This window comes from Hibiscus syriacus, unplaced genomic scaffold, assembly GCF_006381635.1.
Source record: "Hibiscus syriacus cultivar Baekdansim isolate YM2019G1 unplaced genomic scaffold, ASM638163v2 tig00111088_pilon, whole genome shotgun sequence".
Taxonomy (NCBI): domain Eukaryota; kingdom Viridiplantae; phylum Streptophyta; class Magnoliopsida; order Malvales; family Malvaceae; genus Hibiscus; species Hibiscus syriacus.
The window spans coordinates 50,357-68,415 of NW_024062978.1; the positions used below are offsets into that span (position 1 = coordinate 50,357).

General features: G+C 36.2%; 5 protein-coding genes across 8 annotated transcripts; 3 read left to right on the top strand and 2 right to left on the bottom strand.

Annotated features, from left to right (window-relative positions):
- The first annotated feature begins 474 nt into the window (after positions 1 to 474).
- Positions 475 to 3,622, top strand: LOC120152309 (E3 ubiquitin-protein ligase RNF4-like). Of its 2 annotated transcripts, none has more exons than XM_039164563.1 (6): positions 475 to 609; positions 1,134 to 1,427; positions 1,543 to 1,594; positions 2,460 to 2,575; positions 2,781 to 3,029; positions 3,368 to 3,622. In XM_039164563.1, exons 2-5 carry the CDS (start codon positions 1,197 to 1,199, stop codon positions 3,000 to 3,002), a joined length of 621 nt encoding a protein of 206 aa, XP_039020494.1. In that variant the 5' UTR covers positions 475 to 609; positions 1,134 to 1,196; the 3' UTR covers positions 3,003 to 3,029; positions 3,368 to 3,622. The 2 variants fall into 2 exon arrangements, with proteins under 2 accessions (XP_039020494.1, XP_039020495.1); XM_039164564.1 differs by having other exon boundaries at positions 1,145 to 1,427.
- On the top strand, positions 558 to 17,770 carry LOC120152306 (NAC domain-containing protein 83-like). Of its 3 annotated transcripts, XM_039164560.1 has the most exons (7): positions 558 to 563; positions 10,748 to 10,751; positions 15,899 to 16,051; positions 16,298 to 16,584; positions 16,698 to 16,919; positions 17,003 to 17,227; positions 17,313 to 17,770. In XM_039164560.1, exons 3-7 carry the CDS (start codon positions 15,904 to 15,906, stop codon positions 17,604 to 17,606), a joined length of 1,176 nt encoding a protein of 391 aa, XP_039020491.1. In that variant the 5' UTR covers positions 558 to 563; positions 10,748 to 10,751; positions 15,899 to 15,903; the 3' UTR covers positions 17,607 to 17,770. The 3 variants fall into 3 exon arrangements, with proteins under 3 accessions (XP_039020491.1, XP_039020490.1, XP_039020492.1); XM_039164559.1 differs by lacking the exons at positions 558 to 563; positions 10,748 to 10,751 and having other exon boundaries at positions 15,836 to 16,051; positions 17,313 to 17,769; XM_039164561.1 differs by lacking the exons at positions 558 to 563; positions 10,748 to 10,751 and having other exon boundaries at positions 15,836 to 16,051; positions 16,698 to 16,886; positions 17,313 to 17,769.
- Positions 4,474 to 7,791, bottom strand: LOC120152305. Its single transcript, XM_039164558.1, has 2 exons — positions 7,312 to 7,791; positions 4,474 to 5,881 (listed from the first exon to the last, which is right to left on the bottom strand). Exons 1-2 carry the CDS (start codon positions 7,569 to 7,571, stop codon positions 4,492 to 4,494), a joined length of 1,650 nt encoding a protein of 549 aa, XP_039020489.1. The 5' UTR covers positions 7,572 to 7,791; the 3' UTR covers positions 4,474 to 4,491.
- Positions 10,342 to 11,930, bottom strand: LOC120152310 (dolichol-phosphate mannose synthase subunit 3-like). The gene is made up of 4 exons (XM_039164565.1): positions 11,807 to 11,930; positions 10,944 to 11,132; positions 10,761 to 10,868; positions 10,342 to 10,607 (listed from the first exon to the last, which is right to left on the bottom strand). Exons 2-4 carry the CDS (start codon positions 11,043 to 11,045, stop codon positions 10,548 to 10,550), a joined length of 270 nt encoding a protein of 89 aa, XP_039020496.1. The 5' UTR covers positions 11,046 to 11,132; positions 11,807 to 11,930; the 3' UTR covers positions 10,342 to 10,547.
- On the top strand, positions 12,080 to 15,464 carry LOC120152307 (FHA domain-containing protein FHA2-like). Its single transcript, XM_039164562.1, has 3 exons — positions 12,080 to 12,873; positions 14,180 to 14,346; positions 15,023 to 15,464. Exons 1-3 carry the CDS (start codon positions 12,231 to 12,233, stop codon positions 15,230 to 15,232), a joined length of 1,020 nt encoding a protein of 339 aa, XP_039020493.1. The 5' UTR covers positions 12,080 to 12,230; the 3' UTR covers positions 15,233 to 15,464.
- Positions 17,771 to 18,059: the final 289 nt, after the last annotated feature.

Here is an 18,059-nt window from a genome sequence, read left to right on the forward strand (position 1 = left end):
GTAATTTTTTTAAATTTAAATTATTACATTTATCATGCATTAATATCATATTCAAAATTAAAGTTATAGTGACATTATATTTGTTTTATATAAATCTTGAATTTTCATGTGTAAGTAACATATATTACATCTGATATTTTGTAAAATTTATAATAAAATTAATTTTAGTCTTGCGTATATAAATTTTTTCATTATCATGTTGGTATTTTTATCAATAAACATCACCCTTGCAATTATAATACTTAAAACTTTAAGGGATAATAACAATTCTTTAACTACCGAGTTCGCTTGATTTGCGTTAGGATAATACTCTTTAAATAGTTAAATAATATGATTGATAATTGTTTTAATTTGGTGATCAAAATGAAACCATTCCTACAGTTTTGTGACAATACATTGAATTTACCCAATAATTTAAGTTCAAACATGATATAACTCAAACCGCATGACACCACTATTTGTGCGTTGCGGTCACTCTCAAATTTACTTTGTTAAAAACCCTTAACAGGGAAGTCTTTCGGTAGGTTTCTGGGCTTCGCTTGTTTTCTTCGATTTTCTGTTTTGTCTGGAAAATTTTGAAGGCTATTGGATTTAGCCCAGGATTCCAAGGCAAGATTTTGATCTCCCAACTCTCTTTAATTCTCTTATCAATTTGTTTTCTTATTTCAATTCGCTTTCATTCATGGATCGGTTTTACTGTTGATTCATATTCCTTCGGTTTCGGGAATTTTTTTAAAGGATACAATGGCCTGTTCGATAAATTTTCTTAAATTTTAAATTTTTATTCGATTATTAGTTTATTATACTTAATAGCTTTTCTTTTGGGCCTGTAGTTCGAGTTTGAATTTTGATTAAATTTATTCCCTTTCTAAAATAATGATTTCGTGTCAAGTGCTTGATCATTATCCTTTAGGTTTTCATAATTTCTTTTTTAATAAATAAAATCCAACTGGAAAGATGAAATCAATAGTTTCAACTCGTTTTTGGGTAGCAAACTTTGTGAATTATATATATGCTTAAATATCTCTCATTCACCTTGGAGGTGTTACTAACCATATTGAACTGATTTGTGTTTAGTGAAAGCTTGATATTATATATATGGTGAACTAATATGAGAAAGTTGTTTTTTTTAGCTGCCTTCTAGGTTTTATTCAGGCTGTGGTATTTAGGAAGTGCATATAAAATTATAAATTGACATGAACACTATTGAAACGGGAGGCACTCCTCTCAGAGGGTATCGTCGAAGGAAGATGGTGCTGGATCTAAATTCTCCACCCTGTGATATTAGAGAACAGGGTGGTACTTCACAACAGCCCCACCTCGAGGAAGAAACCAGCCATCCCATAGAACCTGTACCACCTGATGCCATTGATGTTGAAGCTATTGAAGATGATGTCATTGAATCTTCTGCTACAGCATTTGCAGAGGTTTGCTTCTCTTGTTCAATAATTTTTTTCTTCCCTTTAACTGTATGTGAAATATGTTTTTTATGGATTCATTTCAATCATGGGTGTTACTAATTGTCTTGGGATTTTATGTCAGGCTAAAAATAATTTGAGGAGCAGCAGAAGGACTGTTGTTGATGTGGATTCAGGTAGTTTAATTTATGTGGGAAGGACGTTTTACAATATTTCCATCATGTTGCAGTAGAACGATGTTATGACAAAAGCTTGTTTTGATGCACCATTCCACCTTGTAAATTCATTCTATTTATCTACATGAGGTCAAAATATTCCTTGTTAATTTCATTGTTCAGGTGCTTTTTATTATTCAATCATCAGTTCATTTTTTCTTGTTTCATAAATATCAAATGATTAACAAGATTAGGGAAGGAACCTGTATGTCTTTTCTGCAGATGAATTTCTAAAAGGGGGGAAAACTCGAAACAGAATAATCACACTCCAGTTAACCAACACAATGTAATCAAAGTGAAAATCTAGGTGACATAATCTGCCTTGAAGTGATTATAAGAAGCTGATGGATTGAAATTATGTTTTTTTGTGAATTGCACTAAAAATTGAAATAAACTGTAGATACTTTGGAAAGGATGATTTTTATTAAGAATTAGTGACCAATGAGCAGTAAAGTCATGTAATGTACTAATGTATTTGATTTCTCTATAGTCTGTACTAGTTTATCGAGGGGATATAGTAGTATATACACAAATTTCTAGTTTTGGCAGATAGCTGTTTGCCCTTATTCTTGGTTTGCGACTTTTGAAGTGGGGTTTATTATTTGCCAATGGCTCAAGTGCTAGAATAGAAGAAATATATGACCTCAACAAAGATAGAGCTATTGCTTGGCAACACTCTGGTGAAGTCCAATCTTTATGTTACTAATGAGATTGCCCAGGTCAACCAGTTTAGAGAATGATGGTTCTTTGTTTCATTCATTTATCTTTCGAACCCTAGATTACTCTTTGTCTGAAGTTGATGTATCTCACATCTCTCTCCTTACAGGGCAGCTGGCTTGGTCAACTACTAATTATCGGAACAAACGTAGAAGATTTCTTCCAAGCCAAACAGTTATCAATTGTGATCATTACATTAATTTGGAAAGCACACCACAGTCTATTGTAAGATCTCTTGCATCAGTTCATTATTCAAAAGATGTAATTTAATATTTTCGAGGAAAGAATGTACGACTATGGCTGGTCATCAGATTAAGACATTGTGATTGGACATCTCTTGTTATTTTTGTCCATCCATGTGTTCTATTGACTGGTGCATTTGATTGAATTTATGAATGTTTTTAAGTATCGTTAACTTTTCTATTGGCAGGTCAAGGAAATTGTAAAGCTGCAACCACCGCCAAGGGAACCATCTTTCAGTTGTCCAATTTGCATGAATTCATTTACTGAGGAGATGTCGACAAGGTGTGGGCACATATTCTGCAAGGCATGCATTAAAGCTGCATTAGCTGTGCAGGGAAGATGCCCAACTTGCAGGAAAAAGGTCACCATGAAGGAACTAATTAGGGTCTTCCTTCCATCATCCAGTTAAAGATGAGCTGTATGCCCAACTAGTAATGTAAGCTTACTATTCTATATCTTTATTTTAAGGTTAAATTTCCATTAGTGGAAAGATAATAAAATCATAGGTTCGTAAAGTGAATTATCAATCATGTTTGTACAAAGAATACTCCATTTGTCAAAGACATGCATATATTCTTTCTCCTGTGCTTGGGATTCAACCCTGTATTTTCATAAACGGGGGCATTATCTAGAGCATTTTATTCACTGTAGTGGTACCACCGTACCAGAGCTTGATGATCTCCCGTAGTCTTTTCATATATGGCAGCAGCTTTGGGATTGTTATTATCTGTTATTTTAAATTATGTTCTGATGATGATTGTTGTTTTATTTCAGGGATAATTCAGACTGTCCTTGAACGGAGTTGGCATGTCAATGGAACAGATTTTTGAAGGGAAATGTTAACTAGTGCCTTTTGGCCGAAAAAGGAAGAAAAAGACCAGGGTTAATAATTAAATAAGCCTTAACTAATGCCTGTAGGCACTGGTTAAGCAATTCCTTCTCTGAATATTGGAACATTTGACATGTAGCTTTAAACTCTGTTTGAGCGGATAATCTTTTTGGTAATTATCGGAGCAGTTTATTTTGAAATTCCCGTAAACCCGAATCTTCATACAATATTGATACTCAAATGGTTGATATTGATACTAACCGATACCTTTATTTTGGGTATTGATAGCATGACTTAAAATCTTTGAAATTTCCCAACTCAGTAGCATGTCTAGTGAGGATACCAATCCTAGGTATCGCTACCAACATTTGAATTTTGAAAATCTTTGCAAAAGTATGAAAAGTTACCTTGAACCATAAGTAACCAATGCCTCTCCTTAACTTGCATGATAACTAATACAGTTTGTGGTTCAAAATGGTTATAGTCGACTGGTAAGTTGTTATTATGTCTTGATTTACGAAGGACCCAATCTTGCTCGATCGAGCCTTCTGGGTAGAGGTGTAACATTTAGTAAATTTTACTCTAACATGAGATGAGCTTTTTTAAGTTGCAGCAGCAGGGCAGTTTTGGAGAGATGGATATAAGGGTAATGTGAACATCCATTTATTTAGGGCAAATTCACTAAACTGGATATCAATCCCCCTAATTGACACTCTTAATGGGCCTATTCAATGAAACCTGTAACAGCATAACCCATTCCAGTTCTCATTGATTTACGAGGCAATGACTGCTGTGATAATGCAGCCTTCATCCATGGACCATGCATAAAAAGACGCTGTCAAAGCTACTTAGTAGAAAATTGTGCCTGAAAATGCAATCGTATTACCATTGTCGCTGCTTGGATCAATGATAAGAACTACAACCAGGTATGGTGGCTGAATCTTTTTCTTTTTCATATTGATTCAGTTTACACAGTGTCACAACAAATTAGTTTGCACTAAATGCAAATAATGAAATACATTTTCGCATATATATTTGTTGTTGGCTTTTTGGCATCATTTTGGTACCATTAAAACAGCCATCTCGGGGATGAATGACCGATGCTTTGGCGTTGTTTGACTGGTGGCTGCTCTGAGTTGTTCTTCATGATTGAAGAAACCGTAGGGCTGTAGTAGTCGTTACTTCTTTGAGAAGTTGCCCCTTGTGAGTAAGTCTTCTTTCCATGTATAAAGCTCCTCTGCTTCTCCAGAAATGCCCTGCGAGCTGCTGGGTTTCTTTGAACGACTCCCCATCTTGTGTAACCCACACAACTCTGGCTCTTTCCCACTTGCTGAAACTTCCCTTCTCTTGGACTTGTGTAGTTTCGACTCTCGGCAGTCTCGGCGGAGTACATGGTCTCCCCTTCACTGCTGTACCCATTATACATCCCTGGACGTTCAACTGGAGATGAACTAGACTGGACCTCGCTCTGGGCCCCGTTTACGGATGCCATCGTGCCAACATCGGCATCCTCTCTGGGATTTGCATGTAGTCTGTTCTCGATTTGCTCTTCTTCTCTCAATGGGCTTTCTGGAGGAAGCTCCTTCAAAGCATTCTCACCTGTATCCGGAAGCTCTTGTTTGTCAGTCTGCAGAACTACAGCAGATTTCACAATCCTGGGAGGAAAATTTATATCCAAAAGCTGGATTTGGCTGGTTTCTTTCTTCCTGAGAGGGACAGCAGTCAACTTTGGCGATTCATATATTTCAGGTGTTGGGATTCCTTGTATATGCTGAGCATTTGGATCAGAACACGTCTCTTCTTCAATAGTGTTCACCACAGCCGAACTGCTTGGTCCTGGTTGATCCTTAACTTTCGTGATTATATTTGATGAAGATGGAGTTATGTCACTATCATCTCCAGTTGATTTAAAAACCTGGCGCATTGTAAAGGATGCAGAAGAATGCTCACTCTTCTGGCCTGAAGACATTAACCTAATAATCGGTAGCTTGGGTTTGTTAACTTCATCAAGACTACCTTCCCAGTGCTGGTTTAACCAGTCACAAATGATGGGAATAGGAATACCGAATTGCATAGGAGTATCTTTCTTACATGATGACGAGGATGAGGAAGAAGTCATGGACGACTTGGTATTAGGAGAGGTAGCTAGCTTCATAGGATCACAGACCATAAATGCAAGGTTCCCATGTGAATCAAATCCGGCCGAGCCAGGGTTCCATATAATTCCATCGGTTGACAGTTTTATGAGGTTGTCTGTGGCAATCACCACCTTTCCCTCACCTAATGTTGCTTCTTGTTTCTCGGTGTAACCTAGGAGGTAAACAGCACTTCCTAGATATAAACATGGTTTAGAACACGTCTTCAAATAATGAGGCTGGTGCCCCTGGGTATTTGATTCTCCATCCAGTGCATCTAAACCCACTATTGTTAGATCTAAAACGGAGCTGGTAATGAAAAACCTGCAATCAGAATGATGACCATGAACTAAAATTTGGGTGTTGGTAAAAAAAGATTTACAAAGAACAACATCAACTGGCTATTACACCAGTAAATCACAGGAGGAAATCAATCATGAAGCTATTAAACCACAAAAATGGGCCAACCCAGAGATCAACCAGAACAACATCAACTGGCTAGAGCAAGTCAATTAAACAGCAGGGATCAGACTATTTTTCCACCTATATCCACCTCTACTTTTTTACTTCCAAAGGTAAGAACTTGCCTTCAATAAAGGGACAAGGGGTTGAGAGGCAAGAACAGCATATGCAAAGAAAATATTACAATGTCAGAGTTGCATCAATGGTTAGATTGAGAGGTAGAAAGAGGACTTACCACTTCAATCCTAACAAAAGGGTCAAAACTCAAAAAACTCAACAAGGTAACTATCTACAAGAAATCCAATTTATCACATTAAACTTCAATTTTCTTTAGCTGTGATTGATAAATTATGAATATCACCGATGTACAAAGACAACGAAAATGCTAATGAACAGTATATTACTGAAGAATCAAGAAGCACAGACGACCGTATAAATACATTTCTATTTCTACTGTTGAAAAAAAATGTCATCACTGAATATTAGTAATACATATTAGTTAGCGAAATACATTTTTACACATCCAACATATTTGTGAACAAATCAAAGGATATTGTTATGTCATGTGCGACACATCTGGGAAAGGAGAAGAGTAAAGATTAATGATTCAGTTGGGAGCAGCGCCTAATAATGCTGCTGCCTGCTGGTTTGCTACAAATTCAAACCCGTATGATCAACGATTGGTGCATTTTCCTTTGCTGCACTTATGTAATTGATAAGTGCCCTTGTGTTAAACTAACTTAACAACGAAAATCAAATTAAACCCCTCTCATGCTATACAGGCAAAGTTTTATCTTGTATATAATCCTGTTTTTGAAGAAAGATGATACTCGAGTTAAGGTGAAATACTAAGTATGAAGTATGAACCTTTGAAGATTTAAAGTAATTTAACTTCTAGGTGAAAAATGAGGTACACATTGTAGTTATGTAGGCGTTCATAGTAAATTCATGACGGTGAAATCTCAACAAAAAAAGGAAGAAAAAACAAGTTTAAATTATAACAAAGATCAATAAAGAATATTCTTTTAATAATGTAAACTTTACAGCTAAAAGTTCTGCCATGTACTGATATCTAAGCAGAAAAGGTGAGGCCAAACTAATCACCTCAATCAAATCTCAAAGCTGAGAATTCTACAAAGTATGAAAAACAATTATCCAACTATCAATCTTGGACCCACGTTCCTTTACTCAACTAATCATAATTCAATGGAATTTTCATGATAGTATGGAATGAAATCAAAATCCCTCATTTTTCCTATTACAAACCGGGAAAAAAGAGAGAGGAGAATTACCTGTGAGGAACGAGAGTGGCAGCAACACCGTTTTGGAGCCGGATCTCGGAGCTCTCGGCAGCAGCTGCAGAAGGGAGGTTAACGTGAGTAGTTAAGAGAAGATTCCGGTGGATGAGGAATCCGGTAACTGAGACTCCATCACCGGAGGCGCCGGTGATTCTGGCCATTGCCGGAGATTTACTTGAGAAAATGGTGCCCTTCATTCTTTCTGACTTGCTAACTCCTTTACAGAAACACCATGACTCTCTTAAAGCACCCATGTCTTTATTTTTTCCTTTTGGATTTTCAATGCTTCAACGAGTATAGCGAAATGGGTTTTTCATTTCTTTTTTTCAAAGGGCTGGATCTGGAGAGAGTGACATTGAACCACTGAAGGTATCAGACTAGAAAAGTAATGGGAATGTAAAGCGTTTGAAAGTATGCTTCGCTGATAAAAACAATGGAGAGTGGGAAGAAATAGAGCCCGACGAAATGAAGGAGGAGACGAGATGGTCGTGAAACGAGTAAAGGAAAATAAGATTTGGAGGGGTGTTTTCTAACTCTTGGACTTAAAAAAGGAACAATATTTAAAACAAATTAAAAATAAATAAAAAGTTCTATATTTTAAAAAATTTAATGTAATACTCTTATTATTTTTTAATGTGATTCTTTGACTAATATTTTCGTTATTTAATTATTACGATATTGATGTGACGCTCTACAGTATCACATAATAAATAGACTATCAAGTTAGTATCATAGATCATCACATATATACCTATAAATTATTGCATCAAACACTGTAAAATGTCAAACAACGGAAAAAAATAAGTGAAAAGACCTAATTGGGTTATCTTATATTATTGTATATTATGTATAAGTATTTACGTGACATTGAATAAATTTTAAGAGTTTTATTAATGAAAGAATGTGATTGACATGTACTAATAATAGTATATGAATGAAATAAAATATATTAAAAATATTAAAAATTTAAAAGTTGATTTAAAATGATGTCATAATTTAAGATGTCTAGTGCAATTAATAGCTGCTCCATAGGGGACCATTCAGTCTTTTTCAGACAATTCTTTTTAGTACTGCCTTGTGTGTTTTTTTATACTTTGGGTAAGGAAATTGACATTTGCTTGCTAATCTTTAAACCGTGTTTTCGCTGAATTGAAACATCCCAAGAAATTTAATAACGTTTTATAGATCTAAATTATATAAAATAATTTAAATTTTAAAGTGGCATACCAATATTTATATTATTTATCTTTAATTACAACCGGATAAACATATAATTCGTGATTACTTACTTTAACTAGGGTATAATAAAGGGTAAACTACACATTTAGTTCATAAACTATCAGTTTTGGTTCATTTTAGTATCTAGGCTTTTAATTTTTTTAAAATCATACTTAACGTTTAGTTTTTGTTTCATTTTAGTATCATTCGTTGAAAAACTTAACACGTCTAGTACTTAAACTGCCATTTTTTATCCGTTTTAATACCTAAACTTTTAATTTTTTAAAAAACTTAACGTTAAATTTTGAACATGATACTAAAATAAACCAAAATTTAAACTTAAGGTATGATTTGTAAAAAACTGAAATTTAAATACTAAAACGGACTAAAGTTGATAGTTTAAATATTAAATATGAAATTTACTTTATAATAAAATATGAAAGGTACATAAATTATCCAAGTGAAAGTGGCAACTATGATTAGTGGTTGTCTGAAAAGGGAAAATTCTTTATTAAGCACATGAAGGAACATGTAGAGCGAAAGGGATCTATTTTCCATTTCTTTTTAAAATTTAATTTCATTACCAGACACCATGAATAAGCTGTCAGAGGAACAAAACATGTGATGCGTAATAATTGCATGCGAAAATGTTAGGGTTTATAGAATTTCAGTATCAAAGAACAAAGACGTCGAATATCCACTTTATAAATTCATGCATTAATAAAATATGAGAATTCGACCAATACAATGGCAAGTAACATGCAAATTGGCCATAAAAATCTTAAAAACTGACATCCGTGTTGGCTCTTCAATTCCAAGATACGACTAATGGCAATGCCGTTTTCACAAAGGTAAAATATATTAAAACCCATTTAAATAATTATTTTAATTTCATTTTTTTTCAAAATTATGAAATAAATCGAAATATTATAAAAAATATTGATTTTATTGAGCTTTTATAAATAATCACTAAAATTATTAAAATATGCAATTGCCCTTTCTCAAATGGTACGGAAACTTCAAAGCGACAAATTTTCCACTCGTGATGGGTGAGGAAATGACTCATTTTTTTTACCATAGAAGTTAGAAAATTTACGAAGGAAAACCATACCATCAAAGTACTATACTACTCAGCCTCATAAGAGTCGGATTCATGAGTATATATATGGTTATATATATATATATATATATATATATATATATATTAGAAGATCTTTCGAGGTCATTACCCATGTTTTTAAACAGAAGTGCCATTCTGGAAGGATTACGAATGGTGAACAAGAATAGATGGAATCGAGTGATTATCGAGGGTGGTGCTATAACCATAGTTAGCCGCTTGATAAATCCGTAAGAAGATATTTCAGTGATTGGATTGATGCTCAACGAGGCACAAGCGACTCTCATCAAAGTTCATTATGCGAATAGAGGGACAAACCGGATTACACATGAACTCGCTCATTGGGCCTCTTCGAGGACCAATCCTTTTTGGTTTGTTTTTGATGAACCGGAATGTATTTTGACACCGATGAATACGACGACTCGTCTTTCAAAAAAAGAAAAAGAAACAGAAGTGTCGGATATGGGTATTTCAAAAAGAATAATCGGAGCAACATATGAGACCGATTGCTTGGCTATCTCTTTACCCCTTTCCAATGTGTTAAACATCAGAATAATATTTAACTAGAGTGGATCATATCAAATAGATGTCAACCAAATCAAAATATGATGAACAATGACGCTTTGTTCAGATTTCGATGTGTTCTATTGATGGGAAAAGTACTCAACAAGTATAGCTAAAAATTACTCAAAAAATGGTAACTCATTTCTTTTACCAAATATACTCCTCAATGTTAGACACAGGCAATATAATTCTTCTACGGAAGTAATGCAAACTTTGTAGTTAGTTCCCAATTTGTACCTTTTCTCTCTGGTCCAAAACAGAGGTCCATCGGTAAAGCTTGCAGCAATTTGTTCTCACTTGAGTCAAAGAAGAGATGTTATCGGAAAAACTATCAGTTGGAACCAACATCAACCCCTTTCTGCTTCAGGAAACCCTTGCCTTCGGCGATGTCCTAGAACATACCACATAGTATGAGGAGGAAAATTTATGTCTCAACAACAGTAGATGTTATCATACTGCTTAAGAACATACTGGGAAAACAAAAGGAGAGGACACAGAAAGGGAAGGATGTACGCGAATAAAATGAGACAGAGAAGCAAAATACCTGCTGCAGCAGCGATGCTTCTTGAGGGCAAGTAGGGAACCGCATTAGACCAACTCCGACCATGAATAAACCATAGCATCCGAGTGACACAATAACATAGATGGGAAGCTGGAAAAATTAAGTGAATGCATTAGAATAAGTGGACATAAATAACAGAACACCAAAGAAAAGAAAGAAACTCACCAACCAAGTGTGGCTTTGTGGTATTATAGATGCCTGTAAGAGGCCGATCCAAAGGGCGGAGATGACCACCAGCAGAGAGAGAAGCTTTAGAACATGCTTCATTGGATTGGCAATGAAAACTAGCTCAGGAGTCCTGATTTTTATTTCGAACCACTTAAACCTTTAAACAGATGAAGAAAAACCATGCAGCTGAAAAAAACGAAATGCATAAGCAACGAGACGCTGGACTGCAAAATGAAGTAAACATCACCAAGAAAGGAGTTCTGCAGATAAACAGAAACAACAATGAACATGCTACAAATAGTATTATCTTCCTCCAATGCATTGGAAATGACAAGTTATCGACCACTACATTCAATACAATGGTATATTAACTAACTTTAAAGACCTCCTGAAGGGCACTCATTAGCAAACCCATATTTCATATCCAGTTTAAGAGATGGAGCAGAAATGATATTTAGTAATTATTCCATGATGAAGAAACTCAAAGCCCTAGCTCAAAACGTCCCCAGCATCAGCTGATGAACTCACGTAAAGGGATCAGTCATTTCTCAAATCTGCATTACTAAGCTAAACACCTAAAACCAATTTAAATGAAGAAAAATAAACGCACACAAGAAAAGGAAAAACAATCCAAACAGATCAAAACTGCATAAACTGCCATGCGATAGCTAATCAAAAAAATATTTTTTTAATTTTTTTTCAAAGTCCGATTTTGCTTTCTGCAACAAAGGAACCCAAAGCCTATGGAAAATTTCTCGTTAAAAAGTTCATTTGGAAGTTTCAATTTACGATTGGTGTTTCCTCAAGCAATTAAACAATCAGATGGAGTAACGAATAAATCCAGTAATTAAAGAGCATACCTTTGACGAGAGAGGGGAAGAGTCAATTGGATCGGCAGCCGGAGAGAAGAAAATCGAACAGGAAAGCAAGACAGAGGTATTTTCAACTGGTTTCGAACAGGAAACTTGGGTTATTTGGGCTCCAATTTGATTTTGATAAAGAAAACAGAACTGGGCTTTTTCCAAAGAGAAAGACACCAAAGTTGGATATTTTAGGCTTTGGGCTTTAGTTTAAAGAAGCAAAAGTTGGGCTTTTTCTTTAACCCCACAATGGTCAACTCCGAATTATTGAAAAAACACGATGGTTAATTATGAAATCTGGTAAATCTTTGAAGGTAGACTGGAACCGGAGCGGGCAAACCTTCCTGCAAACTCCGATACCCATCTCATTATTGGAGCAAGCCATTCGGCCGATCAATAATTCAATAGAATCCGCAATCGAACGATGGGGACGACGGGTGGGAGCGACGTGGAGGCGGGATTCGCCAAGCTACAAGGGGAAGACTTCGAATACTACATGCAAACCTACTCCATAAAGCTCGGCCGTAACTCCAAGAAATCCACCGTCGACGTCGACTTAGCGAGCCTCGGAGGTGGTATGAACATTTCCCGCCACCACGCCCGCATCTTTTACGACTTCACCCGACGCCGTTTCGCGCTTGAAGTTCTCGGCAAAAACGGCTGCCTCGTCGAAGGTGTCCTCCACCTTCCTGGTAACCCTCCCGTCAAGCTCGATTCACAAGACCTCCTCCAAATCGGGGACAAACAGTTTTACTTTCTTCTCCCCGTGAGGAGTATTCTCGGCGGAGCCCTTGCTCCTAGGCACCATGTTTCGATTTACCAGACGGCGGGTGCAGGGCCAGCAGCTGGAGGTGTGCCGCTTTATGGTCATCATGGCGGTGCGGAAATGGGAAGGACGGTGGGGTCCGTGGCGGGAGCAAAGAAGGGCAGAGGAAGAGAGTATTATGAAGAGGATTACGGGGAGGAAGAAGATGTTGGGAGTGGTGGGAAGAAGGTTAGGAGGGAGGATTGGTATAGTAGGACGGAGGCCGGATCCGGAGGGAAGGTGGGGTTGGCCGGAGTATTAGGTTAGTACAATTTACTATTGGTTTTTCCCTTAAAATTTATCATTTATGCGATTGCTTGATCACATTTTGTCTTTCATTATTTCCTGGTAGTTGTCATTGTGAAGCTCTAGGAAGAAAACTTGCCATTCTTCAGCCATTGTTTTTTGAATATTTAGTTATTGATGATACAGAACCAGATTTGCTTCTTGTTTTAGGGTACTTATGTTCTGACATAGAGTTCTGCTATTACTTGCCTTAACTATTTAGCTCCTTGGTTCATAATTTCCAATGTTATTCTTCTTGGTTTTGCTGGCCATCAGAAACTGGCATTGTTAATTACTTTTTGTTTCTAAGCTTCATTTTTGTTGATATGCTGGTTTAATCTATGACATTATTTTTTCCTATGAGCATCCCATTGCATTATTCCTTAAATTATCAGCAGTGCTTACCTGCAGAACCTTCTGAATAGTGAATCCTGATCTGGTTTTGGAGAACCACACTAGTTCATTGGGTTGTCCTGGCTTTGAGTTATCTTTATTTCTTTGGTCGTCAGTAAAGATACCCTTAGGAATTGCATAGTATGCAGAACATCAAATGTAGTCGTCTTCAAGCTTTTAATGATACTAGTAACAGTGCCTCCATAGAAGAGAGCAGAATGATTGACACTGGTTTAATATTCTATAGGTGTTACAAATTGCCGTAATTGGCCAGTCATAGAATTTGATTTTCTGGCACTTCTTGTTATGTTTTGTTGCCACTCGCATGCTATGTTTTGTTGCCACTCGCATGCTCACTACTCATTAGCCTTTCTCATACCATTATTGGCTGTTGTTTCTTTTAATCTGACTTTACTATTTGTTATTTAGCTTATTATTGGTGTCAATCAGATTATATCTTTGAAAAGGAACCATATTATTAAGACATCCTGCCTCTCAACCTGAAAATAAGCAAGATTTTAGCTGCCAAAGTATGTTTTTCGGTTACCATGTAGTCTCTGAGATTTTAGGTATATGAGTCGTGATAAATCAGCTATGCATTGCTGTCTCTTTCATTTCAAAAGTTGTTTTTGACTTTTATCGCACCAAAAATTATTTATAAGGTTTCATCAACCAGTTCTATTGTTTTCCGATGCCCTTTCTCTTTCTTTTTGGTCATATACTCTGACCCACGATCAGCTTTTCATCCTTGTACATGAGCTTTCATTTATTTATGCTGTTCTCATTCAGTTCGTCAATATTTACTCTCTATATTTTACCTGAACTTCGGAACTAAAGGTTCCTCCTTTGGATAATAAATACCATTTTCATTGGCATGATAATATCTGCAGTTCCTGCAGAGAAGAAGGGGGAGGGAAGATCAAGAGTTGACCGTGAATCAGATAATCAACAACTTATGCAGTTGGAAGAAAAGGATGTGGTTTCTTCTGTAGCTACTGTGCTTTCGGATCTTTGTGGTCCTGGGGAATGGATGGCCATGGAGAAACTCCACACTGAGGTTAGGTTTGAGCTTTGGGTGATTTAAATCTTACTTTAATCCCATTTCTTTCGGCCCTTCATCTTTTTACTTTTTATTGCTTTTTGGTGATGACACTCCTATCTAGTTGACTGTAGTCCTTGTGTTTTTCTTTTGATTGTCCCCTTACTGTGCTTTAAAGATTTTGGCATGGAAATGGCTTTCTTCTATTTTTTGCTCTGAAATTTCAGCGTAGGAGTGCACTTAAAAGTTAGGCCATTTCCTGCATGATTGATGTAATGTTTATGAAGAGGCCATCAATACAATCTATACTCATCGTGTATAGAAAAAGGAAGACGGCTTTTGTGATGAAATGATAATGGCAACAATCACCACTAATAGTGCTACTTATTTTTCTTCTCATGTGCGTTTCCTTTTGCCTCTGCAATTTAGAGGGGGAAACAAGATTTATTCTGTCATGATTTATTGATTTTAAATTGCTCAAATTATTTACTCTCTTAACTTCCCTTTGCTTAAAGTGGCTATAAATTCAATGATTTAGAGTTTGTATGATCTCCTTGATGTATTTGCATTGGATGTCCCGAAAGTTGAATGGACCTTTAGAGAACGTGGTCCATTGGCTAATATTTGCTAAAGAGTTGGTATTTTTGGGCCTTTATATTTTTCAAGATTGCTTACTTTGCCTTTCTTGTTACAGTTGGTTGAGCAGTTTAGTAATGTCTGGCATCATAGCCGAGTTCGAAGATATCTTACATCCGAGGCCTGGCCTGGTCCTGAATCCAAGGGGAAACCATGGTATGGTCTGCTTATGTTGTTGAGAAAATATCCTGAACACTTTGTCATCAACACAAGATCCAAGGGTCGGGTAACGCAGGAGTTCGTCTCTCTTGTATCTTTACTTTCGTAGAGCAACGGTAACACAAACCGCCAAACAGCGTTCCCTTACATGGTCATCTTACATGACATGTTTGCGAAGTCGGAATTTGCGGAGTGTAGTATATGATGATACTAATGTTCTTCTCTCTTTATCTCATTTTAGATTCACTCACTTTGAGCTCTGTACTGGGTTGTATGCATTTAAGATGTTTTGGCAATTTGGCATCAATTTGCATTTATTATTTAGCCTTTCTTTGGATGAATTCACTGCACATTTTATGATGGCAATGAAACTTTCCTTCCAGGAAAGAGTATCATAATCACTGGCAAGACTAATATTATTAACGGTGAAGTACAAAAGAGATCACTGAACTATATTCAAATCATTGTTTTGGTCACTGAATTTTCAATTGTTATAAATTTTATCATTAAATTTATCGTGTTTTACTCGTCCCACAAACTTGCCCTGGAAGTAGGAATTAAGATGAAGACTATTGGTAATTATACTGTCATCAATAAAAGATTGACACGTTTAGCGGGATCCACTTGGAATATTTGTACTACAACTTAGCGAGCAAGGAGAGAGTGTATGTGTATATGAGGTCAACATTTGGCACTAACTTCCCTATGCGCTCTTTTTTTCATTTCATCTTCTTCAGCCTTTTATTACTGCTTTCCTTTTAGCAAATCTCATTAGATAAGATGAACATAGTTAAGGGTTTCAGATTCCACCCAACTGATGAAGAACTCATCGAGTTTCTGCAGATCAAAACCTCCGACCGTGATTCTCTAGTCCAAATTATTGATGAAGTCCCCGATATCTGCCAGTGGGAACCTTGGCAACTAGCTGGTAAATTATATATATGTTTATATATATATATATATATATCACACATATTTACTGTAACAGTTTCTTTCTTAGCTGCTGAAATCTGGGCATTGGTACTATCTAAGGAGAAATATACTTTTTATGAACTCTAGTTTAGTCCAAATGGATCATGCCCAAAAAAAAAAAACTAAACCTTTGTTCATCATGTTGCGACTTTTTTCATATACCCAATTTGGTGAAATATGAGTATGTGCTTGTTTTTTTCAGAGAGTTCGAAGTTGCAGGCTGGGGACCGATTATGGTATTTTATATACTCACCAAAATATAAGTACCGTAATAGTAAACGAATTAACCGGACAGCCCGTCGCGGTTATTGGAAACCTACGGGCAATGCTCGTAAAGTTATAGACCCCAAAACAGGGGAGTTGATTGGTACCAAGAAGACATTGGTTTACTATAAAGGTCAGTGTAACGATGGAAACAAAATCAAGACTTGTTGGGTTATGCATGAGTATGAACTCAAGGCTGACCCTAATTCCATTGACACTGATCATGTAAGTCGTGGTTTAATTGAGTGAAATTTATTCATAAGCTTCACTGCTGCAAATATTTTGCATTTAGCTTTAGGGTGTTTGATATTTCATTTATTTGCTTTGATGTGTTACAGAAAACTTTCAACCTTTGCAAACTGAAGAAAAGGGTTGATGTTCTGAGCACCGATGCTGGTCAACCAGGTCAGCACAATGAAGGCTATGGTGTTCGTGATAGATCCGGTAGTGTTGATAGCTGTGCTGGAGAAAGAAGCAATCGACATAATATGGTTACAGAGGATGCAATCTCTGACTTATCTAGTTTGGTAAATCCTGTTGCTGAGGATGTGATTCCAAAAGTAAGATGCACAATGCTAAGTTTCATATTTGTTTATCTTAGATGATTGACTATCTAAAAAGAATGCTCATTTCTCTGGCTTAGGAAACTTTACACCTTAAAGAGAGGTTAAAGGAATGCAATGGACCTGAAGACAATAATGGTGTTCAAAAATTGTATAACACCCTTGAAAAGGATGATAAGTCCTGCAATTCAGTTCTTATTGATGGTGATGATGAAATCATCACCATGGAAAGAAGTGCATCTGAACTATTCGAAGTGCCTTCAAGCTTTGAGCTGCCTCTTGCCGATAACAATTTAACTCCGATGGTAAATATCTGTTTTTATTAGTCATTTGATTATGCAGACGATGATAAAGATACAAAGAGTGAGCTGTTTTTGTATATGTTTTCAGGACTTATCATACTATAATGGATTATCGTTTGATGAGTTATTCAAAGAACCAGAGGCAACTAATGACTCTAATTGGATTCAAGATCAATATATCACCAACATGGAAGATGAGTTCTTGAATTCAATTTTTGTTGAAAATGAAGCATTCAGCTGGCCGTGTTTAGGTGTGATGGAACCATCCGATTCGATGGAGAAACCTAGAAAAAAACCACGCCTTCTGCATGAAAGTCATGCAGAAACAGCAGATGCTCAAGTTGGTGGAAACATCACAATATCATCAGTAACAAAGAGCTAGACATGCTCAAGATAAATATTAGCAAATACAGCAGTCAGCAGAAAGTAAAGAATGTTCCCTTTTTGTTTTGCTTTTTTGATTGTTTGATCGTTGAAGGGCTTTAAGACTGTAAAATAAGAATTACAGGTGATATCATGTGTAACACAATGTTGTCTTATATATTACTGTTTGAATTTAAACTATGTTGCTGCTGTCTGTTATTTAGCCTTTGCTGATGCTTATGCAGAATTGATGAAAATAACTGAAGGAAGATTTGGTCGAATCTACTCTGTCGAGAAGTACTTGTACTCGTGCAATACTTATATTCGACTATGGTTAAGATACACAGGGCCACCTACGCAAAGGAATAATTCTTCTTCTGAAATAGAAGTTATTTTTCCAGCAATTATTTTTCGCATGCCTTTCATCAGTATAATAACAATGGTTCAGGCTGATGATGCAACCAATAATTAG

Bases quoted from the DNA above. Each gene is read 5' to 3' on its own strand.
- LOC120152306 (XM_039164560.1), top strand. From the start codon at position 15,904: ATGAACATAGTTAAGGGTTTCAGATTCCACCCAACTGATGAAGAACTC. The intron at 16,585-16,697 runs GTAAGTCGTGGT...GATGTGTTACAG, and splicing joins ATTCCATTGACACTGATCAT to AAAACTTTCAACCTTTGCAA. The intron at 17,228-17,312 runs GTAAATATCTGT...ATATGTTTTCAG, and splicing joins ATAACAATTTAACTCCGATG to GACTTATCATACTATAATGG.
- LOC120152305 (XM_039164558.1), bottom strand. From the start codon at position 7,571: ATGGGTGCTTTAAGAGAGTCATGGTGTTTCTGTAAAGGAGTTAGCAAG. The intron at 5,882-7,311 runs GTAATTCTCCTC...TTCTGATTGCAG, and splicing joins GCCACTCTCGTTCCTCACAG to GTTTTTCATTACCAGCTCCG.
- LOC120152307 (XM_039164562.1), top strand. From the start codon at position 12,231: ATGGGGACGACGGGTGGGAGCGACGTGGAGGCGGGATTCGCCAAGCTA. The intron at 12,874-14,179 runs GTTAGTACAATT...TAATATCTGCAG, and splicing joins GGGGTTGGCCGGAGTATTAG to TTCCTGCAGAGAAGAAGGGG. The intron at 14,347-15,022 runs GTTAGGTTTGAG...TTCTTGTTACAG, and splicing joins TGGAGAAACTCCACACTGAG to TTGGTTGAGCAGTTTAGTAA.
- LOC120152309 (XM_039164563.1), top strand. From the start codon at position 1,197: ATGAACACTATTGAAACGGGAGGCACTCCTCTCAGAGGGTATCGTCGA. The intron at 1,428-1,542 runs GTTTGCTTCTCT...ATTTTATGTCAG, and splicing joins CTGCTACAGCATTTGCAGAG to GCTAAAAATAATTTGAGGAG. The intron at 1,595-2,459 runs GTAGTTTAATTT...CTCTCCTTACAG, and splicing joins TGTTGTTGATGTGGATTCAG to GGCAGCTGGCTTGGTCAACT.
- LOC120152310 (XM_039164565.1), bottom strand. From the start codon at position 11,045: ATGAAGCATGTTCTAAAGCTTCTCTCTCTGCTGGTGGTCATCTCCGCC. The intron at 10,869-10,943 runs GTGAGTTTCTTT...TAATTTTTCCAG, and splicing joins CACAAAGCCACACTTGGTTG to CTTCCCATCTATGTTATTGT. The intron at 10,608-10,760 runs GTATTTTGCTTC...GGTATGTTCTAG, and splicing joins AAGCATCGCTGCTGCAGCAG to GACATCGCCGAAGGCAAGGG.